At 35.7% G+C, this 12,180-nt stretch overlaps 1 protein-coding gene across 3 annotated transcripts in view; it reads left to right on the top strand.

Moving 5' to 3' along the window:
• LOC102595381 (uncharacterized) overlaps positions 1-11,767 on the top strand; it is a 24,667-nt gene extending 12,900 nt beyond the window's left edge. For 2 of the 3 annotated variants that reach the window (XM_006360540.2, XM_006360539.2), the window contains exons 7-15: positions 3,833-3,986; positions 4,582-4,691; positions 4,799-4,886; positions 8,221-8,556; positions 8,633-8,707; positions 8,985-9,592; positions 10,444-10,552; positions 10,669-10,848; positions 11,249-11,767. In XM_006360540.2, coding sequence (XP_006360602.1) covers positions 3,833-3,986; positions 4,582-4,691; positions 4,799-4,886; positions 8,221-8,556; positions 8,633-8,707; positions 8,985-9,592; positions 10,444-10,552; positions 10,669-10,848; positions 11,249-11,425 — 1,837 coding nt within the window. In that variant the 3' untranslated portion in view covers positions 11,426-11,767. The remainder of the gene's footprint in view (positions 1-3,832; positions 3,987-4,581; positions 4,692-4,798; positions 4,887-8,220; positions 8,557-8,632; positions 8,708-8,984; positions 9,593-10,443; positions 10,553-10,668; positions 10,849-11,248) is intronic. The other variant, XM_006360541.2, reaches the window with a different exon arrangement.
• The last annotated feature ends 413 nt before the right edge of the window (positions 11,768-12,180 follow it).

The following is a 12,180-nucleotide window of genomic DNA, read 5'->3' as shown; positions in this document are numbered from 1 at the left end:
AACACTCAAAAAATCAAGATGAATAGCTTGAGCTTGCTGTATTTTTGGTGTAAACAGGATTTGGTGGGGGAGGTAGATAGCTTAGTGGATTTTAGAGCTCAATTGTAAAGTTTTTGCCCAGTTTCGGCTATTGAAACTACCCCCTGTGGGGTTGTAAATCCCACCTCATCATGCTCTGCTGATGAGTTTTGACGTGAATATAAAGTTACCTTTATCAAATTTTTTTTTTTTTTATACGGATATATAATTTTTATTTGCATATCATATAATTTAATTTTTTAATCAAATATAAACATTTAAAATATTATTTCTTTAATCAAAAAGTAAATTTTTTTATGAAATGAAAAATTTATTATATTTTATTGATATAATGTTTAATTTCATATGCATATTCAGATATTGAAAACAAATAGTCTTAATCATTCATTGTTCAAATACGAAGACCACATCTTAATATTCAGATGTGTAATTAGATCTAGGCATCTAGATCTTAATATTTAGATGCTAATTTAGATTCAGACGTCTTAATTTTAATGGAAACAAATGAGGCCTAAGTTTGCTTCTTTTTTTTAGGTTTGAATCTTGATATTATTCAATTCTTAACATTAAGTGCGATTGTTTTTTTTTTAAAACTTCACAACCACTTAGTAGGTTTGAAGTATGAATGATTTAGATTTGTAACAAAGTCTTAATATCATAAGATGTTTTTCTATTTTTTATTTTGATAACCGAGAAATCCGTCTGTGACCCGCCCTTTGGACCAATCACAGCCTTCTAAACTCGGTGGATAATGGGCCCACCCCTCTACAAAGATGGTAGTTCTCTTCACTTGACGGCTTCCTTTGGTGTTCCCTTCCAAAAGTTAATACACAAGAAACAAATTTACACAAGAGTTCACTTAAAAAAAAATTCTTCTTTCTTTTCCCTCATTCTCTTTTCAACCTCTTCACTCTTTTATTGTGACAACTCACTTCACTTCACACTTCCTTTCCTTTTTCCACTCTATAGTTGTCACCTTGCTCACCCTCACTTTTCTCAATCTTTTGTCACTCATCCTTCTCTTTCTCAAGGCATTCTTTTCATTGTAATTGAGACTCAATTGTTCATTCAAGACTTCATTGGGTTCCACGATTCAAGAGTAATCTTCTTATCTTTCCAATCAAATGGTGATTCTCCCTTTCTTTATGCACTACTTTCCTATCAAACAAACAAGATCTCCCAAGGATGATATGACTAGCATGTAGTTGCACAACCCCACATTCAACTTCATCTTCATAACGCTCAATAGTGAAAGGAATCCTCACCACTTTGTTCACCTTCAATTCTCCACAATCGTGCAACCATTATAACCTACATCGCCGAGGATGTTTGGGTCTTCAACTTTTAACTCCTTCACCAAGGTAGCACTCATTAAAAAATCATCACAACTTGCTCCATTAACTACTGTAGTGTACATCCTATCGAAAACCATACATCTAGTGTAGAAGAGATTATCTCTTTGAGAATCATCCACTTCCACCAAGGAATCAATCACAACTCTTCTTACCAACATATCTTCTCTTTCAACCAACGCTTGATCATGTACGGTTCCTACCAAAGAAGTACTATCCCAAGAAACATCATCATGGACATCAACAGAAGATTCTTCATTCTTATCACCATTCTTCAAGACATGGCACTTCACAAGTGAATTCAAGGCAAGGTACCTCCAAAGACTTGCTATTCTTTTCACTTCCACTGGTTTCAATTTCCTTCTCAAGCATAGCTAGAGAGTCAAACACACTTGTATAGCTTCTTGTAGCTGTTTGAGTCACATTTTCATTCTTCGGTACACTTTCCACATATGAAGGCTTAGGGGTACTAGGTACACTTGAAGCACCACTAGCATATGTACAAGATTGAGGTGTAGTCAAGTTACCTTACATACCACTAGGTGACCCATGGTAGTAGTAAGGTGTATTGTAGCTTGTAGCACTAGGCTTCCCTTAATTTGGCATAACATACACTCTAGGTGTACTAGTGGCACAACTTTATTTTAGTCATTGCATCTCAGCGTCCATCATACTTGTTCATCTTTAATTGACTTGATGCAATTCACAATATCATTCCAAATAGGTTCACTCACAGAAGTTGAACCTTGACCCTCCTCCATAGTTTTATTGCGAAATGAACAAACGTTTAGCAATAAGAGTTCCTAATCGATTTTTAGTTTATCCTCACAATGATAGTCAATCCTTGGATTCACACTAATAAGTCAATGGCCTTTGCAACCTCGCTCAATTGCACTCACCACTCGAGCATTTTTTACACAAGGCTATCCAAATTTCTCTTACACAACCAAGATTTGCAAAGAACTCCAAGTAGACATTCAATTATCGGTTCGGACTGGAAGTTATGTTCAAATGAACGGACAAGAAAACAAATGGACTAGGAACCAAAAGCATACTATGAAAATAAAAGAGAAAAGCACGAAACAATTGGCACGAAAAGAAAAATACAGACACAAATAACTAGAAAATACTTAGTAGGACTATTACTAAGCCTAATCTAGCTTAGGAAATCCAAAACAATTGAAAAGGAATGAAAAATAGCAGCTTGGACCCAAAAATCCACCTAAAACATCAAAAAATGCAATGCTAAAATTTTCTGGTGCAGGCAAAAAACGTGGAGACATTTTTGAAATGTCTAGACGAAAATGCCTTGGTCTTGAGTAAAATGTCTAGACGAAATTGGGCTGAAGTTCTGAGTTCAGATCTGTCCACGTCCATGAAAATTTCCGGCTAAATGATTTGGTACACGATTCTACGTTTCCAGCTCATATTTTTGTCTGCAAATCAACTCAAATCTGATCCAAATTTGCTCAAATCAACTTCAAACACTCTGAAACTTTGGATTATGGTATCCTCAATCAATATCAAGAGTTTTCCACTCAATTCTAGCTCCATTTTAAAATCCAAAACCCACCTCAAGAACTTCAAGTTCTTTAATGGTGAAATAATTTTCGAACCCCAAGTACTCCAATCAACTCCAATTATGCTTAAACTTCAGATTCAAGTTCCCTTATCCATGCAGAACTAGTTTCAATCACACCCAAATACTTCCAATCAACAAAATTCAGATTTGAATTTTCAAAACTCAACTCAAGTTCTTCAATGTTCTTCGATACAATTCAAATTTCCAACTTCTGATTGAGGTTTGGGGATGGGTTTTGTTAAATTAGGTCTTGGGCCTAACTCACACCCCAAAAGCTAGCCAAAGGGAGGAGGATTGCTCAAGCCTTGTAAGAAGTCCATTCATCTCATTAACCACCAATGTGGGACTTTTGTCATTCTTTAACACCCCACCTCATGCCCCGTGCTTAACATCTAGTGCGTGGACAATTTCAATTTTAGGGGCCCAACATTGACCACTAATGTTACTCCTACTTGCGGGTAATTGTAAGTCAAGTCAAAAGTGGAGGGATAAATCTGAACCTTTTTCTCGAAGATTTAGGACAGGCAGGGTCCACCCAATACGAGATATTTGCTAATGGCAAGGGTATGAATGGACCAAAGTGTAACAAATGATTGAGCAATTTCGGATAGTAAAGGGGAAAATTTGAAACTTTTCCTTTGTGCTTATGGATATCAAATTTTCTTGGTTACTTGGTATGAGCATTGCCGTTATATCATATATCACGCCTTTATATCATGTATGCATTGTCATTCAATAATATAACAATAACTACTACGTTTCGATCCCAAACAAGCATTGCCATTAATTTAGTAAAGCTTATTTTTGAACCCATTCAAAATGATTGGCATGCATATCTGATCTAGATCCTCAACTGCAGTGGACTGGAGTTATTCTCGTGCTGTTCTGGAATAAGATCACTTCAATTGGTAGAGACTAAGAAACTGAATGTGAGCTGGTATGTCTATACACATGAAAGTAGATTGGTGCTTCTAGCCACGGGAATGCAGTGCAAGAACCTTACAGGATATCAGGTTTATTTCTGGTGTTACGTGTCTTTCTTTTTAGAATCTCTACCTTCTTGGTATAAAAATGCATAACATCACTTTTGCAGTATATCAGCATGATTGTGGTCCGTTATGTGATAAATACAATGCAGCAATGGCTAATAAGGCTCTAGACAGTAACTTAAACAGATATTTTATTCCTTTTGTTGGCTTAATAATCTTTAGGAAGATCTAAATTGTTGGGGGTTGAATAGTTTACCATCCTAGTTTTTGAGTTTTTTCATGATTGGGGGTTTCAAGGTTAAGCTTCAGAGCTGAAGTATATAAATCTTCACTGGTAGGGAACTTTATCTGTTCTCCGTGGAAGTAATATCCATGTCTGTCTTCACCTTTAAGGATCATTATTTCTCGTTATTCAGATTTTATGATAAGCCCCTGTAGCTGGAAAAAGTTTTTAGAAGTGAGATTGTCATTTATTCGGCTTATCTTTTTGTCCTATTATGCCTTGCATGACTAAAATAATTGCAATCCTTCATGTTCAGAATTCGATTGATGCAAGGCATTCATCACTAAATCCTTTCAATTTTGATAGCTTGACATTAGTTTTTATTCTGTTTTATAGATTTCATCCGTAGGAATAGTCCGATTGCCAAGGTTTGACATGGCAATGGCAAAATCTGAGGCAAATAGTAAGCCTGTCCTTGCTGCAGAGGATATTTATATCGTCACAGTGTAAGTGCTTATCCTGTTCTCGTTTCTTTAGTGAGATCTTTCACATAATTTTTCTGTTAAGTAGATTTTTCATCTTAATTGTGACATGTTTCCCTGTTAATTCACAGTTATGGTAGAATTTACTGCCTGCAACTTGATAAAATAGCAATGCAACTCTATTGTTACAGATTTTATCGGGATGCCGTGATACAACAGGTAAGCTCTTACCAACACCAAGGGTACATGCATATATTTTTTTAATAGTCCAAGTTGTACGTAAGGACATTATAGCATTCCTAACTCTTGAGATTTTGAAATTAATTTGAAGTAGTTGTGGCTATAAAGATAGATGGGAAAAGGACCTGACATACCCCTCAATTTTGCCATTTAGAGATGATATCTATGTTGCTCAAACTCTTCAAAAATGTCGGCGGGTGCGTGTCAGATTCTCCAAAAGTAGTGCATTTCTAAGAATCCGACACAGGTGCGGCATCATTTTTTAAGAGTCCGAGCAACATAGACTGATATACCCCTTATTACAAAAGTGACTTACATATACCCCTGCCATTCCAAAAGTGACTCACATATACCCCTACCGTTCCAAAAGTGACTCACATATACCCTTTTCATCTAACGGAAGTGAAAAAGTTAATTTTAAATTTAGTTTTTTTATTATTAATTTTCAAAAAATCTATGTAGGTATAGGATCCTTCTAGCAAAGTTCAGGCATATATTTGGTTTTTTTCACACATGAATTATTTTTCGACTTCTTTTATTACTATTATTTGAGTTTCTAATTCTTATTTCATTTTTTTCTTTCATTCTTTAGAGTAAAAATAAGAAAAATAAAAAGAAAGAAGTGAATGGAAAAAGAGAAAAAAGTAAGAAAAAAACTTGAAACTAAATTTTTTGTGGCTATATTATAATTTAAAACTATTTTTCGCGTCTATATTGTAATTTGGTTTTTGTATTTGTAAAAAAAAATTGGGGCATCTATAATAAATTTTACTAGAAAATTAGTGAAAAATTAAATTTGACCATCAAAATAATAAATCCAAATTAGCCGTTAGAATAAAAAAGTCGGGAAAAAATGTGTGAGAAGGATCAAATATATCCCTACATGGATTACTTTAAAAAGTATATGTGAGCCATTTGTCTACTAGTAGGTATATGAGCCACTTTCATAACGAGTGTATATCAACTCTAAATGACAAAGTTCAGGGGGTATATCAGGCCCTTTTATTAAGAGAAAATTGGTGTTCTATGATTATGGTATCTGATTATTGGTCGTCTTATTGGCGGATTGATGTGGTACACTTTTTAGACGAATTGTTCCCTTTCTAGCGATTTCAATCTTTTCCGTCCTGCAGCTCGAGGGTCGATTCAGACCAGTGAATTGCAAAAAAATTTAGACTTTCTGAAAAATTTCCTGCAATTTTCCTTGGAATTATTTTTCCAGCAAAGTATAATTTAGGTGGTATTTGTTATGCAAAAACTAAAGAACAGTTTTCTGCTTCTTGCAGAAGGGAAGGTGTTAGTAAAGTTAAATTGGTGGAGTCAATTTTCAACCACAAAGGACTACAACATCCTGTGATAAGGAAGTCGGGCTTGGTAGTATGAATCAGTTCACTCAATACCCAAAAATGTAATGGTTTAAAGGAACAAAATTGAAGTGGTATTAAAAGGGAGGGGAAGGGAGGGAGGTTAAGGAGGGATTGAGGGGAAGGAAGGAGAGGGGGGTGGGGAGGCGGGGTTAAGATGGAAGACTTCCGTGGGAGTCAATCCTAAAGCTTGGATCATTCTGGAAAACGAGTTAGATCGGTTTAATTGGGGGAGAGAAAGGTGGATGAAAGCTCCGGGAAGACTCTAAATTCAAAGAGCTTTCACCTTTGGCTTCTAATGCCCTTTGATTTCACCTGTTTCAGCGTGTGCTTTATAAATTGCTACCGCACAAAATAAGAAACGATCCTCCCAACACATAAATGGTCTCGCAAACCAACCTCCTAAGTACATTGGAGGCATCACTAATGGTCCCTGCCAAGTCCCAGTGGCCCAAAACAATGTGGGTTCACCAGTGGTGTACAGGAAGAGGTTTTGGGACAAAGGGAAGGGGAGAAAAGAAGGGGGAGAGTTAGGACAGGGGACAACCCTATTTGTTCCAAACGCAAGAGTCATTCATCCGATCCAATAGAACAAGAATCAAGGAAAATAGTAGTTAATGGATATTAAGATCATTACATGTAATGGGAGGGGGATAAAAGACCCAAACAAAAAGGGCCATCATGAAGGTGGTTGTTAAGGAATGTGGGGCAAACATCTTGTATTCTATGAAACTATGGAAGAGATGACATATTCTACGGTATTTAATATCTAGAGAAAACTCGCAACATTGGCAAGTAGAAAAGTCCAAATCTCCTCGCATCATTTTAAGAAGACTTAATCCATTGACATCGCCTTACACTTGCCAACAAATTTCATTTACACACATGAACTATGGTTTGTTCCAATTGAACACTTGAACACATGATAAAGTATTTTGTTGAGCCAGGATCTAGAGAGCTATGAGCTAGGGAGAGCCATTAGAAGAGAGTTACGTCTTAGGCTAACAATATGAAGTTTTGATGATTAACAAACATAACTGACATATGCAAGAACCAGATATTAAACATCGTCTCAAAATAGGATTGGTAGCGTTTCTGACGAAGAACTACTGAAGAACCAAATCCAATTCCTTAACATGTCAACTAGCAAAGTTTCTTACCAATCTCAAAATAGGATTGGTAGCGTTTGGTAGCATTGATTTTTTACTAGTGATGCTGAGTTAGTTCTTAGGAGTGAACGATATTCGGGTGTTCAAGGGCATCAGAATGTCTTTTATGACTAAGTGAAAGAAGAGATATCTTTTGTTAAACTTCGGAGATTCATATGGTGTATCGGAGATTCATATGACTTTCTATTTTCTTCCTCTTTTGTTTTTTGGGTTTTGTCTAATGGATATGTTGCCTTGTGTTTGATTACTCTTACTTCTAAATGGATCTTCTTGTCCTTAAACATAAATTGGTCTGCCGTTTGATTGTTTGAGTTTGTATTACAAAAAAGCTGTTTCCTCCTACAACTTGTGGGAAAATAAATGCATCAACTTAATGAAATCTTAAAGTTATACTTTTGGAGGATTTTATGTGGTACTTAGAGGGTGTTTGGATGGACTTAAAAGTTGGTCAAACCTACTTTTAACTCAGTTTTTGACTTCTGGAAGTGTTTGACAATATATAAAAAATAACTTAAAATAAGTTAAGAAGTGTTTGACAAGGTTAAAAATAGCTTAAATAAGTTTAAAATGACTTAAAATAAGTTAACCCAAAAGTAGGCCTCCCCCTACTTTTTATTTATAGTCTTAAAAGTCATTTAAGTTTGACTTAAAAGCTACTTTTTTAAGCCAATCCAAACGGGCTCTACTCTGCTTGCATTTGCACTGGCAGATACCAATTTTTATTTGATATTTGTCTGAAATAACTTTTCTTCTCTGATGACTACTAAAATGTACTTCCAGGGTTCTTTGCCAGTTTATTCCACCAAGATAGCTGTCAGTGTAGTCGACAATGTACTGCTTGTTCACCAAGTGGATGCGAAGGTGGTTATCATATATGATATATTTGCAGATTCTCAAGTGCCTGTATCTGCTCCACTTCCATTATTGGTTAGAGGTTTTTCTAGAGCAAATGCTGCAGCCTCTCAATTGATGGGTCAAAATGTTGAAGGTCTGGAGGGAAAGGACTCAAATCATGGTGAAACAGTCATTTATGCAGATGAGTGGGTATTCCTCGTTCCAGACCTTATATGTGATATTGCCAATGGAGTTTTGTGGAAGATCCATTTAGATCTGGAGGTAAGATTCTGATTGCTAGTAAATATCATGATTTGGAAGTTACTGTCTTAGTTACTATTACCTTGATCTTTTGCAGGCCATTTCTTCTAGCAGCTCAGAAGTGCAAACAGTCCTCGAATTTTTGCAGAGGAGGAAATTAGAAGCAAATAAGGTCTGCTTTCTTTAATGCAGATGCTGCTTGCTCATGTAGAAATGTAATTTTCTCTGTTTGGTGCGTGAACATGTTGAGTTATTACAAAAAATATTGGGCAGTTTGCCCTAATTTATTTGTTAGGATAGAAGCAGTTTCACCTTGACTGATTGACCCCATTGAGACATTAATTGGGTACTGTTGTACCAAACTACCAATCAATGCCTGTCCAAAAATGTCTTCGTTGAATATTATGCAGTGAGTTAATATTTTCACCATCTGAAATTGTCTGTTTCAGGCTAAACAGTTGTGTTTGGCAATGGCTCGGACAATTATTCTCGAACGACGGCCTGTGCCCATGGTTGCAAGGGCGATAGATGTCCTAGTCAACTGTTTCTCTCTTTCAATAAAAACTGGAAAACATCATATGGGATCAAAAGTGGAGAGAAGTTCAACCAGTGGTTCTAATGTTAATAGTGCTATTGATGAATCCATCAGTCAAGCAGATACCTCTGAGAAGTCAGCAAAACAAGAAAGTGGTAGTGGCACGCATGACAAGTCTATTGTCAAATCGTCTTCCATTACTTCAGAGTCTGAAGACAATGTTAGTTTTGCAAAAATTAGAGGCAAATCTATAAATGTCGATTTATCTAGTAGTGAACAAAATGGAGGTAACTTGGTTGGGACAGATGTATCTGGTGATGAAGCTCAGCCTTCTGTTGTACGACCTCAAGCTCCTGGATCAGGTAGCACTTCCCTAAGGACTGATGAACAGCAGGAGTCTCTCGTAACTTCTGCTGCAATATCTCCAGATGATCTGTGCAGCTTTGTGTTTGCTCCTGTAGAGGAGGAAATGGCTGGGGATTCTTCTTACTTGGTTGCAATCATTGTTGAGTTCCTACGCAGGTATACAATTTCTCTCTGAGCTATCTCATAAATAGGTAATTCCCGTAATGCCATCACTATCTAATCACATTTAGAAAAAAACGTTGAATGTTATATCAACTTATATAGGAGCAGTACTTCAGCTGTTAATAATTATACAAGGCAGTTCGTCTGTAAATATCCATTTTTTGACCCTGAAAGAAATATACAAGATTTTCTCAACGGAAGGTTGTTTTTGTTTTGAGTCTAACCAAAACCAAACCACACCAAACTTATCTCAACAGTAGGTCACAAGTTTTTACATGTTATTCCCCCCTCCCGTAAGTTATTTTTCCTTTTTAAATTTTACCTACTTTGTGTCATATTATTATGCGTTTAATAGTTTATACCATTTTACGAGTTTGTTTAAAGGAGGAGTTACTAATTTTTTTTCTTCTTATTTTCTTTTTTATGCTGTTTTATATTACAAATTTACTAGTCTAATGCTTGTTACTTCAGGACTATTGTTATCAACAGTTAGCATGATCTGGATGAACTAATAATGTGGATGTTTGATTGATAGTTTTAAAACTAAATAGTTGCCAATTAGTTTTTAGTTTGATTAAAACATCCAATTCTATTTGTTCCTAAAAACTTAATTCAGAAAACATTTCCATCAAACTGTTCAAACCCATCCAAAGCTCTCCTTAAATATAGGACTCACCTTTTCTATAACTAAATCCTCATCAGTCTGAACTGCTTCAGTTTTACCATGTTCACACATCTTGTAAAAGGGAAATTTTTTTGCCTGCTCTTCTTTCTGACATGTTTTTTACTTTTGATGCATGAACTGTCCTTTATGTATCTTATAGATCCTGTATCCATTCTTTCAGTGCTAACCTGGAAAGGTTGAAAGTGCCTCTGAATATTTATGTATTGATGATACAACTGCTAGCACGAAACGAAAATTATGCAGAACTTGGATTGTTCATCATGAATAAGGTTAGCTAATTATTACAGCATAAGTACCAAGAGTGCTACAACAACAACAAGAGTGCTGTTTTTTTCCTCGACAAACACCTAATATGAGCCCTGAACTTGTGTTCATTGTGTTTCAGATAATTGAGCCCTCAAAAGAAGTTGCAATGCAATTACTAGCATCAGGCAGGCATAATTTTCAAACAAGGAAGTTGGGCCTAGATATGCTCAGAGAACTTGCATTGCACCATGACTATGTCTTGCTACTTGTTCAAGATGGATATTATCTTGAAGCTTTACGTTTTGCCAGGAAAACTAAGGTATTCTTAAACTTTCCCTGGATCCGATATTTGAAAACCTTACTGTCAGGAAAAAAAGCAAAGGAAAAAACCTTGAGTTGACCACTTTTATATCAGTGCGCTAAGTTTAGATGTGTGAAAATCTGAAGGTTTCATTTTCATGCTTTAACTGGATTCCATTGTTGGACATGAGTTGAGATTGGGCCTAAACCTGCCTGATAGCTTCAACTGTACTTTAACATCTCTTGATTACAGTATTGCAATAATGTGCCAATATAACTTGGTGTCTGGCATTCCTTTATCTGAGAGAATGTGAGGAGTTGGGTTTTATCTTCAGTTGCTGTTGATTGCACTCAAGACAAACTTGACAAAACATTTCTTGTTTGACTGAGGATTCTGACATTAAGTGGATGTTATTCAGGTGAATACTGTTCAGCCTTCATTGTTTCTTGAGGCAGCTTATGCTTCTAATGACTCGCAACACCTGGCTGCAGTTCTAAGATTTTTCTCAGACTTCATTCCTAGGTTCAAGAGCACTGCTGATCACCAAACTTATAGTCGTTATCTTGCCGAGATGAATACAATGGTTACTGCTTGAGGCACCTTGACATAAATGAAGAAGTTGGATCACTTGCCGAGATGAATGCAATGGTTACTGCTTGAGGCACCTTGACATAAATGAAGAAGTTGGATCACTTTGTTCCCCCTTGAAGATCAATGATTCAGTTTATTGTTGAATGTCAAAGTTCTGAAAGATGGCTTTGTGGCTTCATGCAAGCACAGTAAGAACCAGATACTGGAGGTAACTTGTAAAAACAGGCATTAATAATAAGCTTCAGTTTTTTGGATGGGACTTGTAACATGTATTACAGAAATTAGTTTTTGAAATGCTGAGGACTAGTAAGATGGATGTAATTATCATACTCCATTTTCCTGGTGATCATATTCCTTTTTTTTTAAAAAAAAAAAAACTTTGGAGGTGGACCAAAATCTTTTTCTACCTCTTTTACTTCTTATTAACTCAAAATCATCATTTTCATTATTTTTCAAAATAGAAGTAGAAGAATTAGGTAGTGATAAAATATTATTTTCAATCCGTTGACTCTCATTATTTTTAGAATCAAAAGAGAATTTATTTTCATGAGAAATAGCATCACGTGATGTTATTATAATATAATATTCAAGATTAAAAAATTTATAGGTTGTATTATTTAAAACATAATCAAGGAAAGTACAAGTAGTAATTTTTTTATTCCATTTGTAATTTTGGGATCAATTAGCCCCACAAAGGCTACATAGCTCCAAACTCTTAGATATTTCAAATTTGACTAGTGATCTTTCCACAACTCAAAA

The sequence above is a fragment of the Solanum tuberosum genome, unplaced genomic scaffold (genome assembly GCF_000226075.1).
Source record: "Solanum tuberosum cultivar DM 1-3 516 R44 unplaced genomic scaffold, SolTub_3.0 scf00327, whole genome shotgun sequence".
NCBI classification, from domain to species: domain Eukaryota; kingdom Viridiplantae; phylum Streptophyta; class Magnoliopsida; order Solanales; family Solanaceae; genus Solanum; species Solanum tuberosum.
Note: the sequence above shows the minus strand (reverse complement) of the source record. Positions and strands in the feature narration are given on the sequence as shown.